This window comes from Ictalurus furcatus, chromosome 12 (assembly GCF_023375685.1).
Source record: "Ictalurus furcatus strain D&B chromosome 12, Billie_1.0, whole genome shotgun sequence".
NCBI lineage: Eukaryota > Metazoa > Chordata > Actinopteri > Siluriformes > Ictaluridae > Ictalurus > Ictalurus furcatus.
In genome coordinates this window covers 11,186,197-11,204,824 of record NC_071266.1, presented here as the reverse complement: position 1 = coordinate 11,204,824, position 18,628 = coordinate 11,186,197, and the positions used below count along the sequence as shown (strand labels likewise).

At 39.2% G+C, this 18,628-nt stretch overlaps 1 protein-coding gene across 4 annotated transcripts in view; it reads left to right on the top strand.

Annotated features, from left to right (window-relative positions):
* dock9b (dedicator of cytokinesis 9b) overlaps positions 1-18,628 on the top strand; it is a 68,384-nt gene that overhangs the window by 16,854 nt on the left and 32,902 nt on the right. For 2 of the 4 annotated variants that reach the window (XM_053637189.1, XM_053637188.1), the window contains exons 1-16: positions 1,860-2,334; positions 4,977-5,093; positions 5,394-5,483; positions 7,441-7,523; positions 7,655-7,724; positions 8,971-9,066; positions 10,125-10,259; positions 11,177-11,351; positions 11,590-11,645; positions 12,944-13,018; positions 13,171-13,311; positions 13,603-13,809; positions 13,921-14,043; positions 17,807-17,889; positions 17,975-18,097; positions 18,283-18,362. In XM_053637189.1, the coding sequence (XP_053493164.1) occupies positions 2,209-2,334; positions 4,977-5,093; positions 5,394-5,483; positions 7,441-7,523; positions 7,655-7,724; positions 8,971-9,066; positions 10,125-10,259; positions 11,177-11,351; positions 11,590-11,645; positions 12,944-13,018; positions 13,171-13,311; positions 13,603-13,809; positions 13,921-14,043; positions 17,807-17,889; positions 17,975-18,097; positions 18,283-18,362 (1,780 nt within the window). In that variant the 5' untranslated portion in view covers positions 1,860-2,208. Of the gene's footprint in view, positions 1-1,859; positions 2,335-4,976; positions 5,094-5,393; positions 5,484-7,440; positions 7,524-7,654; positions 7,725-8,970; positions 9,067-10,124; positions 10,260-11,176; positions 11,352-11,589; positions 11,646-12,943; positions 13,019-13,170; positions 13,312-13,602; positions 13,810-13,920; positions 14,044-17,806; positions 17,890-17,974; positions 18,098-18,282; positions 18,363-18,628 lie in introns of those variants that run through there. The other 2 variants (XM_053637190.1, XM_053637191.1) reach the window with 2 other exon arrangements.

Here is an 18,628-nt window from a genome sequence, read left to right as displayed (position 1 = left end):
CTCAGGTGAGTCTGCGAACAAAGCAGAGAATACAGTTGCAGCTGCTTCTTGTGTATCCTTGTGATGTTCTGATTTTCTAGTAAAACCGCTTGCCGCGTTTAAAAACGAAATTATAAAGTTTATCCATCGTTAAAAATATTGATGATTAAATGAATATCACTTTTCATCACATCAAGTTTCAGAATATTTCCCTATCAAAAGGCACAAAAAATTCCACATTTAAATGTTCAAGATGCCACGTTTTACTTTTAGTTGCTTGATATAATTGTGGTGAAGCACAAGTTGTTGGCCTCTTCTCATGTGTGCGTGATTCATTTTCGTCAGTAACAATATGTTTGTCATATTAGTTTTCACCAACAAAAACGGGACAGTGCTCTCTGACTCATGGTAATATGAAATGTAGTATCTAATTAATATTCAAATGCGTTTAAATAATTAGGGTACTGTTCAACTAAATTTGGCACCATTTACTTTTTTTTGTTTAAAAAAACGTTTATGATGTTTTGTTTGACGCATTGTTCGAGAATCGAATGATACATTAATGATTTCCCCTAGTCCTTCCTTTTTCTCCAGAGATGTCCATCATTTTTTCTTTTTCATGTGAGCAGCTGTGTTTTTGAGCACTGGGGCCGGGTGCCAAGTTCCCCATGTGGACTGTGTGTGCATGTGTGTGTGTGTGTGAGAGAGAGAGAGAGAGAGAGTACAGGGTCGTGGATGTTGTGCTTGAGTTTTGTGAGCCCCGCCCTGGTGCTCAGCCAATGGGCCCCTCATGAGCCTCACTAATCATTACGTCAGCTTGCGTGATTGCGCAACTGGGTGGAGGGGGATACAATGTATGTGTGTGTGTGTGTGTGTGTGTGTGTGTGTGTGTGTGTGTGTGTGCGTGCGTACATGGATGGACCATCTGGTTTGCACTTGCTTTATCCTCACCGTTGCTCATGTGTTGTTTAATGGCTTGTTGTTTGTTTGTATACTGTCATTTGGAGGCCCAGTGTTGGAGCAGTGGATGTGATTTATGAGTTTTACCTTCGCTCAATGTAGTTGTGACCTTTGAACTGAAACGTGGAGTTCATGTGGGTTTGTGTGTGGGTTTTTTTGTCCAGATATAGAGATTCTAGATGTCGAAATATCATCTTCATCTTCTGCGTCTGCTTTCTCTGTGTGAAAAATCGAGGTCGGTTTAATGGAGCTGAAGCGTCTTTTTTTCTACTGACCTTTTCCCGTCACAGTACATAACACTAACAGATAAGCCGTGTGTGTGTGTGTGTGTGTGTGTGTGTGTGTGTGTGATTTATACCATGAGAGTAAATTCAGAAATCTAGAACGTTAGTACTACAGAGTATTAATGTTAAAACTTCCCCTGACTGTTACAAAGCGCTGACACTGTTTCTGTTAAACAGAAACCTACACCGTTGCAACAAATTTTCTTTACGTGGTTACCATAGAAACAATAACGTACTGTCTTAGAACGAGCCTAGTGACACGAACCTATGATTTGCAGTTGCACTACAGTAAGAGCTGCTGTTATAAAAAATTAATGAACAGCTCCTGGCCAATCAGAGTCCAGCGCTGTGTGATATCATTAGAATTCATCACTGGGCAATGTGATATGATTAGCTCATAGCTGTTGTGTCATTGCTCTGGCAGGACTCGGCACACGCTCTATCGCGCTGTACAGAGGACGGGACTTTCCATTGTTTTCTTCTTCTTCATTTCAGAAAAAAGTTTTGGCACCCTCACAAATGCCTTTCAGTATTTCATACTACGTGGAACTGGTGTGAAACATATTGGTTGTGTAATGTACATCTGTATAAGATAACAGTAGTGCATAAAGAACCCCCCCCCCCCCCAAAAAAAAAGACAATAGCCCACACACACACTCGCACACATACTCATTCGTATCCCCCCAGTGCACACACATACAAACTCACCAGAACAGCTGTATGAAGGAGTGGTTAGAGAGCAAGGGAGTGTGTTCAGTATAAAGACAACAGATTCACAGAAGTCCACATATTGAATCTATGAGACAGCGAGACTGGCAGAGTGAGCGAAAAGGAAGTGGGCTGTAAAACAAATTCAGAGGAAGTGTGGTGTGTGTGGTGTGTGATGTGTGGTACAGGCAGTGTGTGTGAAGAGCATCACAGAAAGAAATATGAGCCAGGCCTGTGGAGTGCTGTAGCTCACTCTTATTCACACTGAGCCACACTGATGCTTGCTGCATCAGACCAGACCAAGTGCAGCAGGGGAGGTTGCGCCTGCCATAACGTGCCCGTGTGTGAGCCGCACCAACAGGGTAGGAGTGTGGGTGAGATGGAGCTAGAAGGCGAGGCGGGGGTAAGTTTCTCTGAACTTCTCTCAAATACTTCAGAGCACTGAAATCTGCTTCGCCTTGTACTGCAACCTAAACACGTAAGGAATAACACACTTCATGTCAATGCTGTTATGGGAAAATCAACAACAGTGATGTGGAGTTACTGTTACTGCACCGAAGTTGATTGTTTTTCTATAACAGTATGTCCTGAGGCATGTGATTCGTTCAATTACAATTTTTATTAAATAAAGAATGACACATTATGTTTTTTTTAATCTGTTCATAGTTACATTTAATGTTCTGCAAAGCAAGTTAGTTCCCGTTCTCACATATGTAAGAATAGTCGTTCCTTCATCACCACCTCACCACTGTCACTTTTTCTCTCTCGTGAAGTTTAGGCAAAAAAAAAATCAGCTTGTCATGTTTCTGAGAAATTGCAGCAAAGTGCTGACACTGGAGACTCCTTCCTGGGGTGCTGAAGGCTTTATGTAACGTTTACGGGATTTGGCAGAAACCTTCATTTATACAATTAGGTTTAGGGCCTTGCTCAAGGGATTTGAACACATGTGTATGTGTGTATACATGTGTATATGTTTTTGTGTGTGTATGTGTGTGTAAATGTTTGTGTGTATGTGTGTATATGTATGTATATTTGTGTGTAAATGTGTATGTATATGTGTGTATATGGGTGTGTATGTGTGTGTAAATGTTTGTGTGTATGTGTGTATATGTGTGTGTATTTGTGTGAAATGTGTGTTTATGTGTGTATATGTATGTATATTTGTGTGTAAATGTCTGTGTGTGTGTATATGTGTGTGTATGTGTGTATATGTATGTATATTTGTGTGTAAATGTCTGTGTGTATGTGTGTATATGTGTATGTGTGTGTATGTGTGTATATGTGTGTGCATGTGTGTATATGTGTGTGTATGTGTGTATATGTATGTATATGTGTGTGTATGTGTGTGTATGTGTGTATATGTATGCATATTTGTGTGTACATGTCTGTGTGTATGTGTGTATATGTGTGTGTATGTGTGTATGTGTGTATATGTGTGTGTATATGTGCATGTATATGTGCGTGTATGTGTGCATATTTGTGTGTAAATATGTGTGTATGTGTGTATATGTATGTATATGTGTGTATGTGTGTATATGTATGCATATTTGTATGTAAATGTCTGTGTGTATGTGTGTATATGTGTGTGTATGTGTGCATATGTATGTATATTTGTGTGTGTATGTGTGTATATGTTTGTATATCTATGTATATGTGTGTGTATGTGTGTATATGTATGTATATTTTTATATTTGTGTGTGTGTGTGTGTGTGTATGTGTGTATATTTGTATATGTGTGTATGTATATATGTATATGTATATACAGTATGTGTGTGGGTGGGTTCTACTCAGTTCAGTGGACTTCAGAGAGTCTGACTTCAAAGGGGCTTAGTATATGTTTAAACACAGTAAGCAGGAAGCGTCTTTACGTGTGTGTGTGTGTGCGTGTGTAAAAGTGTGAAAGAGGCACGTGTAGGCTGTATAGTCTTCCTATAAATAGTTGTGTTTTTTGGTCACATTTAATGTCCACGCAACGAGTTCCTGTTGTCACATACATGATGGCAGCTATAAACAGCCTCTTTTTTCACACGTTCACGCAGGTTTTTTAATCCGTTTACGCGGAACGTCCACCATACAAATCCCTGTGAATGAACCATTACTATAGAAACGATAACTTATTAGAACGAGCTGTGAATTGCAGCTACACTACTGTCCACCAACCCGTCTTTAATTATTTCAATTTTTCTTTCCTCACTGAAGTCAGTAGAATAAGCATCGCTATGAGATTTCTGTGTTCCTTCATGGTTACTCACTAATATACATGCTGTAGATGATCAAGACAAATAGTACTGTGTTTGCGTGTGTGTGTGTGTGTGTGTGTGTGTGTGTGTGTGCGCACACGCACAAGGAGGCTCCTCTCCCAAGAGACAGTCATCTTCTCTGAAATGCAGACAGTATCGACTCAGAGTTTAGTGTCTCATCACTTTGTGTGCAACTGTGAGGTCACTAAAAGGTTTCCTTCGCTAAGATTGGACGGCAGCTACTGCTGCTGTGTGACCTAGCTAATCAGGGAGCTTCTTGTGAGCTCATGGTGCCTGGTACAGTTAAACACAGTACTCATTCAGATTTATCTGCCTCTGTGTCACACACACACACATAGGGGAACATTTGTAGAAGAAGGATAGAAAACTGATTCTTGGTTACTGTGCCAAAATCCATAATTAATCTTACAAATCCTACTCAATTAAAAGTTTACAACGTGTTCACAATTGCAAGTACAAGTGTTTACAAGGGGAAATAAATGAATGAAAATTAGGATGCTTAATGAATGGTCACACACTTCCACATTCAGTTTGCAACAAGACTCAATTTGTGTCGAAAGTTACAAAGGTGAAAGATGAGCATTTTGGTAAGGCTTGTTGGTGTGTTTTGTGGTGGAGTTAGAGTTTGTACTTTTAAGGTCTACATGACACAAGGTCAATAACTGCAGTAAATTTCTGGAGAACTTGTGTGTAACAGTAATAAAAGTGTTATGTCAAGTTTCTCACTGTGAGTTGTCTGTGTACTTGTGTACTAGTTTGTGTGTGTGTGTGTGTGTGTTTTCAGGTGAAGCCGAAGCTGATCGAGCCGCTGGACTATGAAAGTGTCCTGGTGCAGAGGAAGACTCAGATCCTCAACGATGTCCTCCGGGACATGCTGCAGTTCCCCATTGACGATTTTCAGGTAATGCTTTTCTTGAAGATCTGTCTTATAGTACAGTCTGTTACAGAGACTCAAATTAGATTGGATTGGATTGGCTCGGACAGTGTGACAAGTCATAATCATTAAAGAACGCTGACATCACACGACCAAGTTATTTCATCTGAATAGCACTTAAAACCCTCTGAGAAACCTGACAGGTGGATGGAGAAAAAGGGGATTGATGACTGTTGTGCTGTTTGATGCTTTTTCAGCTCTCTCTCTCTCTCTCTCTCTCTCTGTGTGTGTGTGTGTGTGTGTGTGTGTGTGTGTGTGTGTGTTTAGATGTGCAGTGTGAAGCGTCAGGGCAGGACTCTGTACACCACTGTCCCTAAGGGAGCAGAGAAAAGCGCCAGCAGTCTATTCGTCCAGGAGGTGAGACAAGAAGAAAACATCAGACACGGAGCAAAAAGAGAGAGAGAGAGCGTAGATGTAAAATGAGACTGATAAGATCAGCGTGAGCAGCTGCAGGCTCGCCGGCCCAATGCCAGACACCTCATCAACTTTCACGAGTCCAAAAACATCTCTTCACCATCCTCATCCTCCTTCTCCTCGTCCTCTTCCTCCTCCTCCGTTTCCTCGTCCTTTTCTTCCTCCTTCTTCTCCTTGTCCTCATCCTCCTTCTCCTCGTCCGCTTCCTCCTCCATCTTCTCCTTGTCCTCTTCATCCTTCCCCTCGCTTTTCCTCCTCCTTCTACTCCTTGTCCTCATCCTCCTTCTTCTCGTCCTCTTCCTCATTCTTCATCTTGTCGTCTTCTTCTTCCTCCTCCTCTTCCTCTTCCACCTCCTCCTTTTACTTGTTCTCTTCCTCCTCCACCTTCTCCTCTTTCTCCTCACCCTCTTCCTCCACCTCCTTCTCCTAATCTTCCTCCTTCTCCTCCTCATTCTCTTCCTACTGCTCCTTCTACAAGTGCTCTGTGGAAATGTGTTTCTTATAAATCGCCCATAAGCACTTATTATTGTGCTTGTTTGGAGAGCTGAGTAAACATTAAACATTAAAATCAATGTTTATATAGAGATTATTTCATTGTCTGGGATTACAGCACAAATACATCCAGACAGGAATGAAAATCAAACGAAGTGTTTCTGCGATGAATTTTAACCAGAAATCGACACTGATTAAACAAATAAAAATCACTCTAGCTCATTACGGTGATTATTTTCCTTTAAACCTCTAATCATTTAAGCTGAATGTCTGATGAAAATACTGTTGGCTGCACAGAATAACCACATTTGATTTAGCAACATTAGCTAAGCTAGCCATGTAGCTGAATGTTCCCAGCAATGTAGTTAGCTTAGCCATTGTTACCTCTAATATCTAGCTAATGTTAGTCTCAGTATTATGTATATCATGTAATAAAAACCAAGCACTGGTAAAGATAACTCAAAGATAACTGTTATATATTTAAAACCATTAGCCAGGTTTTCTGGTAAGTTAGCTAACAATAGGCTAAGTATTATATAATTTAAAAAAGTATCTAATATCATTAGCAAGCTAGGTAACTTTAGTATAACTAATATATTGTGTAAAACAGTAGCTAATACCATTAACAAGCTAGCTAACATCGGGTCAACTTTTACATGCAAACCAGTAGTCAATGTTGCTACCAAGCTGGCTATCATTAGGCTAACTAGTTTATTGTATAAAACATTGTGTAAAACAACAGCTAGCTAACTTTGGGTCAACTCTTATATCATGTAAACCAGTAGTCAGTGTCACTAGCACGCTAGCTAACATCAAGCTAACTATTATATCATTTAACTCAGTACCTAATTTTGCTAGTAACTAGCTACCATTAAGCTAACTAATGTATTGTGCAAACCAGTAATTGAGGTCACTAGCAAGCCAGCTAATATTAAGCAAAATATTATATTGTGTTAACCTGTAAACATTAGGTCAAGCTGTTATATTGTGTGAACCAGTAGCAAATGTCAGCTAATATTAGACTTATATGTTATGTAAATAAGTAGCAAATGAGATGATGTACCAAGCTAGCTAACATTGCATCAACTGTTATATATTGTAAACTATTAGCTAAGGCTGCGAGCAGGGTAATTAACATTACAAGCAAAGGCACTTGTGCCTGAGGTGAATTTTTTAAGGTCCACTTCAAAGAGTGCTGAATAATAATAAAGAATGTTTGCTAGTAGCAGTGATTAGCTAATTAGCTTTATGCTAATGGATGCTATGCTATAATGTTATGCTAATCAGATCAGAGCTGGTCCAACTGTAGGTCTCGCTCTCTCTCTCTCTCTGTGTGTGTGTGTGTGTGTGTGTGTGTGTGTGTGTGTGTGTGTGTGTGTGTGTGTAAACATGTACATTTTCCCAACAGTGCATCAAGACCTACAACTCAGACTGGCATGTGATTAATTACAAGTATGAGGATTATTCTGGAGACTTCCGTCAGCTGCCCAAGTAAGATCTGTCTGTCTGTCTGTCTGTCTGTCTATCTATCTATCTCACACACACACACACACACACACACACGCGCGCGTTCTCCATAGGTTTTCTCTTTGATCTCTGTGTGCTTTCTTTCCGAATTACAGTAAAGTTCTCCGGCCGGAGAAGCTACCCACTCATGTATTTGAGATTGATGAGGATGTCGACAAGGATGAGGTACATTGATCATAATTTTGAAACAGAAAACAGCAAGTGAACATGCTGTGAAAGAAAAAAGTGCTCACAGTGCCGAGAGTGAGTGAGTGTATGAGAGTGTGTGTGTGAAACAGTCCTCTAGCTGAACTTTTTTCAACCTCAGAGACCAGAACATCCTGTTTAATTTTTAGTAGAAAATCCTAACAGGGCTGGGTAGACAAAAATAGACTGTTTAAAAACAACTGTTGATCATTAATTTGTCATTATAATTCGGAGCACGTTCGCCTCACACCTCCACGGTTGGGGGTTCGATTCCCACCACAGCCCTGTGTGTGATGAGTTTGCATGTTCTCCCTGTGCTGCGGGGGTTTCCTCTGGGTACTTCAGTTTCCTCCACCAATCCAAAGACATGCGCTGTAGGCTGTTTGGCATGTCCAAAGTGTCTGTAGAATATGAATGGGTGTGTGAATGTGTATGTGATCGTGCCCTGCGATGGATTGGCACCCCATTCAGGGTGTACCCCACTTTGTGCCCCATACTCTCTGGGCTCCAGGTTCCCCACGACCCTGAAGGATAAGTGGTATAGAAAATGGATGGATGGATGGATCATCATTCGGTAGATGGCACTTTAATTTAATTTTATTTTAGGTGTGAAGAAATCTATAAAAATACTATGAACAGATTAAAAAAAAAACTATAAACAGATAAAAATGCAAGACATGCAGGACATGCATATTTTCCTATAACAGAACAAAGAGAGTGTTTTATTTCTCTTATACAACAGCTAATTTTATACCAACAATTGCAATTTTCCAATTTATTAAAGAACGACTTGTGATACTTTTGATCTGTTTATAGGTACATGTAAATTTGTGGACAAGTTAGCTCCTGTTCTCGCATTACGCCTCACCAGCTTCTCACTTTTTTATTCTCTCTCTCTCACGCAGCTTGTCATTATACTTAAAGTTACAGCTTTATCTCTGACTGTTACAAAGCGCTGACACTGGAGACTCCTTCCATAATGTTACATTGTAACGTTGTGTTCATTTTGCTGATGGTTATTCGTGCTGTTTTTGTAAGCCAATTTGAGTTTAAATTCATGAGCAAGTTTTAACGTCTTGCGTTAGAGTAGCTGTAATTTATTCATTGAATTTCTCCACAGCTTCTTTCAGCTGGATTTTATTGAAAGTGAGATTAATCTGGTCCTTAATGATGTTAACGATCAAGAGTGAACCGTTACTAAACAACTGTCTTTTTGTCCTTTTAGGATACATCGTCTCTGGGCTCTCAGAGAGGTGGCGTGTCCAAACATGGCTGGCTTTACAAAGGCAATATGAACAGCGCCATGAGTGTCACAATGAGGGTTAGTAAGCACACACACACCCCCACACACACACATACACACACACTGTATTGACACCAGAATAACCAAAATCATGGTTTAATAGTATCACAGTATTAAGCCACCATTTAATATGTATGGCAGGTGAGGAAAACAAAAATAAAAATGTATAAGCAAATATGAACGTTATTCATCACTGTAATGGCCGTGGTGTGTATTTTTACATGAAGTCCTGCTGCATTTGGGATGCACTAAAATCCCCTCACTATACGGGCAGACACTGTCTGAGGGGCAGACACCTGGCACCTTGAGGGCACTGCAGCTCTTTTTTTCACATGTAGGGGAGACTATATGACACTTCATCTTGTTTTCTGCAGCTAAAGCACACCCATTATAGCACTTCATCATGTTTTCTTGTACATAACAGCACTCTAGAGGGCATTTCTTCATGGTTTTTCCATTTTTATGGCAGTTATTAGGGCTCTTCATCATGTTTCCTCCAATGTAAGGGCACCCTAGAGAGCACTTTATCACGTTTTATTGACCCTAGGGGGCATTTCATCACATTTTATCTACCACATTGGCACCCTAAAGAGCACTTTGTCATGTTTTAGTTACCCTAGAGGCACCCTAGAGGGCACTTTGACACATTTTATCTACCGTAGTTTTACCCTAGAGGGCATTTTATAAAGTTTTATCGACTCTTTTGGCACTCTAGAGAGCACTTTATCATTTACTGTATTGGCACCCTAGAGGGCACTTTATCACATTTTATCTCCTGTACAGGCACCATAGAGGGCACTTTAGCAGGTTTTATCTACCATAAAGGCACCCAAGAGACACTTTCACTGTGTTTTTGTTTTTTTTTTAACCATGGGGCACCGGGAGGGAAATCCTCATCCCCAAATCCCCCAGTGCCTATCTTGACCCTGTCATGAAGCCAGGTCTATCTGACACCCTGTTCTTAGTCCACTTTCCCACACTCTCAAAACATTATTTTTAAACATGAATTTGTGTGTCATTTTTATGTAACACACTTTAATCTCTCTTTGTTTATCCCTTTTTCGTCTTTTCTCCAGTCTTTTAAGAGGAGATATTTCCAGCTGGCGCAGCAGGGGGACGGATCCTACAATCTGAACTTCTACAAGGATGAGAAAATCTCCAAAGAGCCCAAAGGGACCATCTTTCTGGACTCCTGCATGGGCGTGGTCCAGGTATGAAGACCGTCATACACACATGGGGCATGTATGGATATGAAGAAATTTATTTATGAATCCAAAGCAAATTCATAAGTTAGGACAAAAGTAATGGCGCCTGAGTTTGTGTGTCTAACCCTAACCCAAATTTTTATTTTGTAGTGTTTTGGTATATTGTTAAATGGAAAACAGAGCACAAGTGATGACTGATACATTTTCTGAATCCACTCTTTTTTTTAAGACAGAATATTATCTATGCAGTTTTTAAAAACATTTTGTTGCCATTTGGTGTGGAACCAAATTCTTGTAAAGCAATTCTAGCTTTAGGAAAGTGCAGAATATCTCCTGATGAGAAAATTAAGCTTTATATCAGAGAGCTGTTAGGGTTTTTTTTTTCACTTTAAGAGCAGCAGGCGTTGTTGGTGTTGCATCTTTGTGTTTGTGTTCAACACGTTGTACTTATGTGTTTTGAGAGGCGAAGGCTAAATTTGGAGGGAGTGAAGTGCTCTCTAAGGGTGGGGCTGAAACTACTATATATAATAATATATAATAATGTGGTTTTCAGACCAGTATAAAAGAATATTAACACTAGAACAAAAGAATAAAACACTTCTTGTTATGCTTTTATAGGAAAATAATCAACAAGAGGGTGGTTAATCTGTTTATCTGTCAAGCGTCCACCTTGAACTAGCTGTTACTATAGAAACAATAACGTATCAGAACAAGTGCGTTAATATAACCTTATGATTTGCAGCTGCACTACTGTCAGAGCTGCTGTTATAAAAAATTAATCAACACCTTCTGACCAATCAGGATCCAGAATTCAACAGCGCTGTTATATAAGTATGTTTAATGAAAAGATTTGTAGCAGTATTTATGAAGGTTCAATTTCTGGTATTGCATGTGTGTGTGTGTGTGTGTTTGTGTGTGTGTAGAACAGTAAAGTGCGGCGTTTTGCCTTCGAGCTGAAGATGCAGGATAAAAGCACGTACCTGCTGGCTGCAGACAGCGAGGCTGAGATGGACGACTGGTTCAACATCCTTAACAAAATCCTACACAGCTGCTTTGAGCTGGCCATGCAGGAGCCGCGGAACGGAGAGCTGCACGACGGTGTGTGTCTGTAGTTGTGTGTATGTGTGTGTGTTGTCACGATACACAATAAATGATTACAATATTCAGTTGAGGTTTTTGTCAGAAAAGAGTAGAAATAAAACACAAGCTGTGGTTTAAGATTTGTTTCAAAATTCAACCTTCACAAAAGAATTTGAGAGATCTTAGATGCAGTATTCATGGTGTAGCGTCACGCCTGTTGTTTAATACATGCAGCACTTTTCCTGCTGTGTTGCAGATGACGAGTTGGGAAAGTCAGGCAACTCATCCGAGAACTTTCAGGACAGTTTTCAGGTATCTGATACTACCAATTCAGTGTGTGTGTGTGTGTGTGTGTGTGTGTGTGTTTTGTATTTATTAAATGGAAACATTTCATACATTAGGATCTTATCTTACCACTATGAATTGTCTAAAATTTCCTAGATGACACTTTTTTCTTAAAACCTGTGAGTTTTAACAAGAATTTCATAAATGAATCTTAATTCATGGTGTGATATTATATTAACTCATCACACTGCTTTAAAACGTGGCCCTGATTTTATATGTGTTTCACGTGGTATATTAACAAAACGGTTTTAAGATCAGGGGCTGAATTTAGAAAAATTTATTATGAGTCCAACATTTAGGAAATCTATAGCTCCACTAAGGAGAACTCGTAGTGGTAAATTATAAATTTAAACCTAACTTCTTCAGCTCTTTGGATTCAACTCATATGATGCTAAATTATTTCTCACTGCAAGAACTCATAAATCATTCATTAATGGATATTCTTCTAGCACTCTGCTTACTTTATTTTGCTTGTATTTGTATCATTTTACTTTATTTTACTTGTATATGTATAATTTTACTTTATTTTGCTTGTATTTGTATCAGTTTTGTCACGATTTCCCCTTGAGTCAGCGCTGCAGTATTGCAGCGTGCTCAGAAAACCGAAGTGCATGCTCGTGCACGAGCCAGATGGTCTTTGTTTATGTTGGACATGTGCTTTTATTATGGTTATGTTCTGTCTCCGCCCCTGTTTAGTCATTGGTTGTTTTCGAATGTGTTATCATTGTTTTCTGCTGTCCGTGTTTAACCCATGATTACGTTTGTCATTTAAACCCCTCGTGTCTCTGTGCACTTTGAGTAGTATTGAGTTGATCTCTTTACCAAGCGGTTGTTCTTTGCTTCTCGCTTCTCGTTTCTCGTTTTGATTCATGTTGTTGACCTTTTTTTTCGTTTTGATTCATGTTATTGACCTTGTTTCTTGGTTCTCGTTTTGATTCTAGCCTTGCCCTGTTTATGGCTGTTTGTATATTGCCTGACCTTTTGCATGTTATTAGACCACGCTTTGGATTACCGGTTTGGATTTGTCTGCCTATCTCTCTAATAAACTTCTTTTACTCCACTTGCATCCGTCCTAAACCTCCCTTACGTAAATAATGTGACAATTTTACTTTATTTTACTTGTATTTGTATCATTTTACTTTATTTTACTTGTATCATTATACTTCATTTTTATTGTGTTAGTTATTCACTTTGCTGCTTTTGGTCAGTTTGACTATGCTTTTTTTTTCTTTCTTTCATTCTTTCTTTCTCTCTCTTTTTTAAAGAGTGCCCGAGACATTGAGTCCAAGATGCGCAACGAAACGCGGCTCAAGCTTTTCACCTTGGATCCGGACACACAGGTGAACTCAGAAACACAGACACTGGAGACTCCTTCCCATTATAATAGTTATAATAAAAATATTAGATTGTCCAAATATTACTTTAGTGTGCGTGATGTGTGTGTGTGTGTGTGTGTGTGTGTGTGTCTGTGTGTGTGTGTGTTTGTTCACAGAGGCTGGATCTGTCAGGCATCGAACCGGATGTGAAGCAGTTTGAAGAGAAGTTCGGGAAGAGAGTTCTGGTCAGCTGCAATGATTTGTCCTTTAACTTACAGAGCTGTGTGACGGAGAACGAGGACGGACCTACGACTAACGTACGACATAGATCACACTGTAACACACTTGCCAACGAGGCAATACCTTTTAAAATGCTTGTTTTCACAAAATATTACTATAGAGTTTTGTAGATTTTTTTTATGTTGTCACACAGTAAGAAGCTGCTTTAAGCATAAAAATCGTTTGTTAATAACCAAATTTACTCTGGACAGCTCATGATGGGCTAGCCGTAATTACAATCCAAGCCACTAGGGGGTCCTCATAACAATGCAGAATTTAAGGAAAAAAAAGAAATGATCGCTGGAGGTTTGTCACTTTTGTCGTCGCAGGTTGAGCCATTCTTCGTGACTCTCTCGCTGTTTGACGTACAAAATAGCAGAAAGATCTCTGCCGATTTCCATGTGGACCTCAATCACCCACTGGTGCGCGCCATGATCTCGCCACACTGCTCTGTGGTTAACGGACACGCGGAAGATTCACACACACATGTGCAGCTGAATGGGCTGACAGAGGGGGCGCTGCAGTTCCCCACCCAGGTGACCACCTATCACTCAGTCTGTCATGTAGACTCCGTTTTTCACATATAGTATACACTATGTGCAATTACAGTGTTTCTGGTTATGTGTGTGTGTGTGTGTGTTTGTCAGGGTGTGTTCTCTGTGACGTGTCCACACCCAGATATCTTCCTGGTGGCGCGGATAGAGAAAGTGCTACAAGGGGGCATTGCACATTGTGCCGAGCCGTATATGAAAAGTTCAGACTCCGCTAAGGTACTGACAACTCACACACACCTTAAAGGTATCCTCCAGCCAGCACCTTTCAACCTCTATCCAAAGCATCTGTAGTGTATGTGTCATAACCATAGACATGAATTTTCACACATTTCCCTGTAATGAGAAAGTCCATGAAAGCAGAAATAATAATAATAATAATAATATATATATATATATATATATATATATATATATATATATATATATATATATATATATATATATATATATATATAATAAAACTCCATAAGAACAGATTCGGTGACTAAACTGTTTACATTATGTAATGATCTACTTCTAGTTGCAGAAGACAGTTTAGTAATATATATTTCGTATGTAATATATATTGTTATATTATATATATAATATATATATATATTACTAATATTAATAATATATAATATTATATTACATATATAATATGTAATTTACATATTAAATATCCAAAAGTAGATTTTTTTTAAATCCCTGAATTACAAGAATTACAGGAACTAACTTGTTTAGTAGCTGTTTCACGACATTAAATGTGACTGTAAATTAACACTGAGGTTTTTGCTCATAGATTTGTTATTATGTTAAGCTAGGGGAGTTAAATATTTTGGCAGGCAAGACTGCATTACAGAAGTGTATTAATAGCATCAGAGCTTTGCCAGTAACATGTTCTGACGTGACTCATTTTGATCTGATACATCCTAAAAACGAAGCTGAACGAACATGAATACACATGACTTTTTATTGGTGTGCATGACAGTAAAAGTTGTGTGCAAACAAAAATGCACAAAGAGACACTTGTTGACACACACACAATCACACAATAGCTGATCTTAAGGCCAACTAGATGGAATACTTGAGATACATTTTTGTTAGGTGAACTTATGTTCCACATGAGGCTGAAGAAACAAGGTTTGGTGAATTAATATCACATTAAATGAAATGTCAATCCAGTAAAGAAATATACTCCAGTAAAGTGAATATGTGTGACCAGGAGTGACTTTTATAACTACAAGTTACTACAAAGTGCGTGCACCTAGGTTTTCATATAGATGGCACTATAACTAAAAGCACAAAATCCTCATCAAACATCATCCTGACAGTAAACATAAAAGTCCAAGCAAAGCTCTGTGTTTGCCATTACCTTAGGGATCCACCGTAACAACTTTGATTTACAAATCAACTAGCTCTTTAATTACATATTCACTATCCTCTCAACTTTTTGTTAAATAAATGTGTAAAAAATCTGCTAATGCTCAATGTTTGCATGCATTATGCTTCTTTTAAAATAGACACCACCATCTTTATATTCCATGCTATCCAAATGAGCATGATCGACAATGTCTATTCAGTAAACAAGTTAATGTGAGACTCTTCCTTCAAAACTGCACAAAGTTTTACACAGTTCCAGTTACATGCTGTAACACAATAGAAAATGTGCCTACTACCCTCAGCCACTCCTTTACAAATATAGCCTTGTGGTTTCACAATATTTGTATCCTTTCTCTTTAAGCATCTACATGTTACTTCCCTTTTCAGCTCTATTTGGCTTCATGTGTATGCCATACCAACTGAACCTTGCAAAATGAACACCAAATTGATCATCCATGCAGGAAAATTTGACACGCATCACACACATCGTGTTTACACATTGATGTAGGCAGATTTCAGGTAACTCAAACAAACCTCATACTAGTATATAAAAGTGCAGTGCATCTACTTTTCCATATTGGTGGCGCTAAAATTAAAAGCACAAAAGTCAAATGGATGTAATCAGGACTTGCTATTGAGTACCTACTTGAAGTTTGAAGTCCATCATTCAAACCACCACATAATTATTCATACTTCCTATTTAGCATGGCATAATTTATGGCAATGACGACACCTTAATCACACATCACTGAACTCTATTCAAATTAATCTTCCTCCTTAATTTTCTAGGTTTACGTGACTATTTTTCAAGCAAATCAGAAAAACCCTCTAATAAATCAACATGAATCCATATGGTAAACCCATATAAACTCTTTTTAAAGTGCAATATAACAGTTTCAGTCTAGGTGGCGCAGTAACGATGACTCATAATTGTCACATTACTGTGATCAGGAGAAGTTGAGGCTGATCAAAACAAACATCATCAAGTTATGGCCACTTACTGGTTTGGTGTGGTGTCCTATGCAAATCAATTTGCAGCCATTATGTCCTCATTTGAGATCTCCACTATTCCTTGGCAATTTATAATCACATATATCTGAAGTTTATTCCAACCAAATTTAAAGGAGATACGCTGAACTCTCTAGGAGGATTACGAAAGAGTTTCTGAAAAATATGGAAAAATGCACGGATTCCAAAATTGGCCAACTTTCTGTTGGGCTGAGTCACTCGAACCAATGTTAAAAATGGTAAATGGCACACTTATATAGCGCTTTACACTGTGTCTCATTCACCCATTCACACACACCAGTGGTAGCAGAGCTGCCATCCAAGGTGCTAACTTGCCATCGGGAGCAACTTGGGGTTCAGTGTCTTGCCCATGGACACTTCAGCATGTGGAGTCACGTGAGCCGGGAATCGAACCGCCGAACCTACGCTTAGCGGACAACCCGCTCTACCAACTGAGCCACAGCCGCCCCGGTTGTGTACACTTTAATTAAAAATGTGTACAATGATGACATTCATGCTCATGCTAAATTTCATGACTGTCAAACCAACTGTCTCCTTAACGTTAAAACCTTTGAATCTGATTTTTAGTGTTGTGTGTCAAGCAAATCTATTGCTCTGCCCACCATTACATCCTCGTTTAAGATATCCACTATTCCTTCACATTTTATAATCACGTATGTCTGGAGTTTATATTAATTAAATTTCAAGTGAATCTGATTATCTGTGTAGAAGGAGTACGGGTTTGTTAAAATTATATGAAGAATCACAAAACTTTTAAAATGGGCGACTTCCTGTTGGGCAGAGCTAATACAAGCCAATGGGAAATATGTCCGACATGATGTGGACAATGTCTCCACCAAAATTTGTAAATATCAGACGAACTTTGTGGCACCCACAACAATAAACTCATTCAGAAAGTTTAGGGGGCGCTATGGAGTCATCTGGTCAAAATCTAAAAGGAATGATCAAAGAATTATCAAATTTGGGCAAAGTGTGACGTATACGCCAAATTTCCCTGTCATTTCGTGCACTACAAGGGTGTCAAATTTGCATTCAAAGCCTAGGTGGCACTATGGAGCTCAGGAAGCACACCTATGCTAAACTGTGATATCAAGTGAAAAGTTGTCCTAACAGAAATAGAAATGTAAAGTTTCATGCGTTTTCAGCCATTGTAAGCCTCTCAAAACACTGTGGGATGGTTTGAAAACCCCATTTTCCAGCCAGCATAGCCCACTTTCTGTTGGGTCGAGTCAGATTCAACCAAGTGAACCTTGTCGTACATGATGAGTTCAACGACCGTACCAAATCTTGTGCTCATCCAAGAAAATTCATCAAATTCCATTCCGCCGTTCGGGGCCCTATGCCGCTGCTAAACCACGGCCAAGCCTATTTACTACATCATCTTTTAATTTTCGCCAGGTATGATGCGTATGCCGAATTTCATTCATTTTGAAGCATCACAAATGCCTCAAAAATGAGTGAAATTGCTAAATAAAATAATAATAATAAACACACCAAAAACAGTAGGGCTTTGCACCTTCGGTGCAGGCCGCTCTCAGCCTGCACCTTCTGTGCTCGGGCCCTAAAAATAATGTGTCCTTTTGCTCAGGTGGCTCAGAAGGTGCTGAAGAACGCCAAAGTGGCCTGCGGCAGGCTGGGACAGTACAAGATGCCTTTCGCCTGGACTGCCAGGTCAGACACCGCTACTTGGAGAAGTGATTTGTTTTTGGTGAGTGTGATTTTTTTATCTTATGTATTGCTGTGTGTTTGATTGCAGGCCCGTGTTTAAAGACGCCTCAGGGACTCTGGACAAAAGCACTCGATTCTCCGCCCTCTACAGGCAGGATAGCAGTAAACTCTCAGACGAGGATCTTTTCAAACTGCTGGCAGACTTCAGGAAGTTAGTGATCACCTCTCAGGAGCTAATATTTCATCTGCATAATTCTTAATGAGTTTGTAATGGACGTTACTTTTTAAAGACTTTTTCCCCGTCTGTATGGAGTCATGCACGTGTATTTCTGCTTCTACTGTATGTTGTCGATGCGCTAATCATCTAAATAAATCTCATACACATTTTATTCACAGGCCTGAGAAGATGGCCAAGCTTCCTGTTATCCTAGGAAACCTGGACGTAACTGTTGACAGCGTCGCTCCTGATGTGATCAGTAAGGCTTATTTTTCACCACTTCCTGTTTCACATTTTCATGGTTTTATTAGGCTTTTTTCAAAGCGTATGCATTGAAAAGCTTTCGCCCTGTCGTCTAGTTCTAATCCTGCGTTACAAACCAGTTATCTGACCTGAATAAGTTTAAGAAGTGGTCCAAACTTTAGTCTGCATATCGATGCCGCAAGCAGAGATGGTCCTCTCGATTGTTAATACATACAACAAAAAGTTGTCAAGTGGGAGATTTAAAAATTAAATTAATAAAAT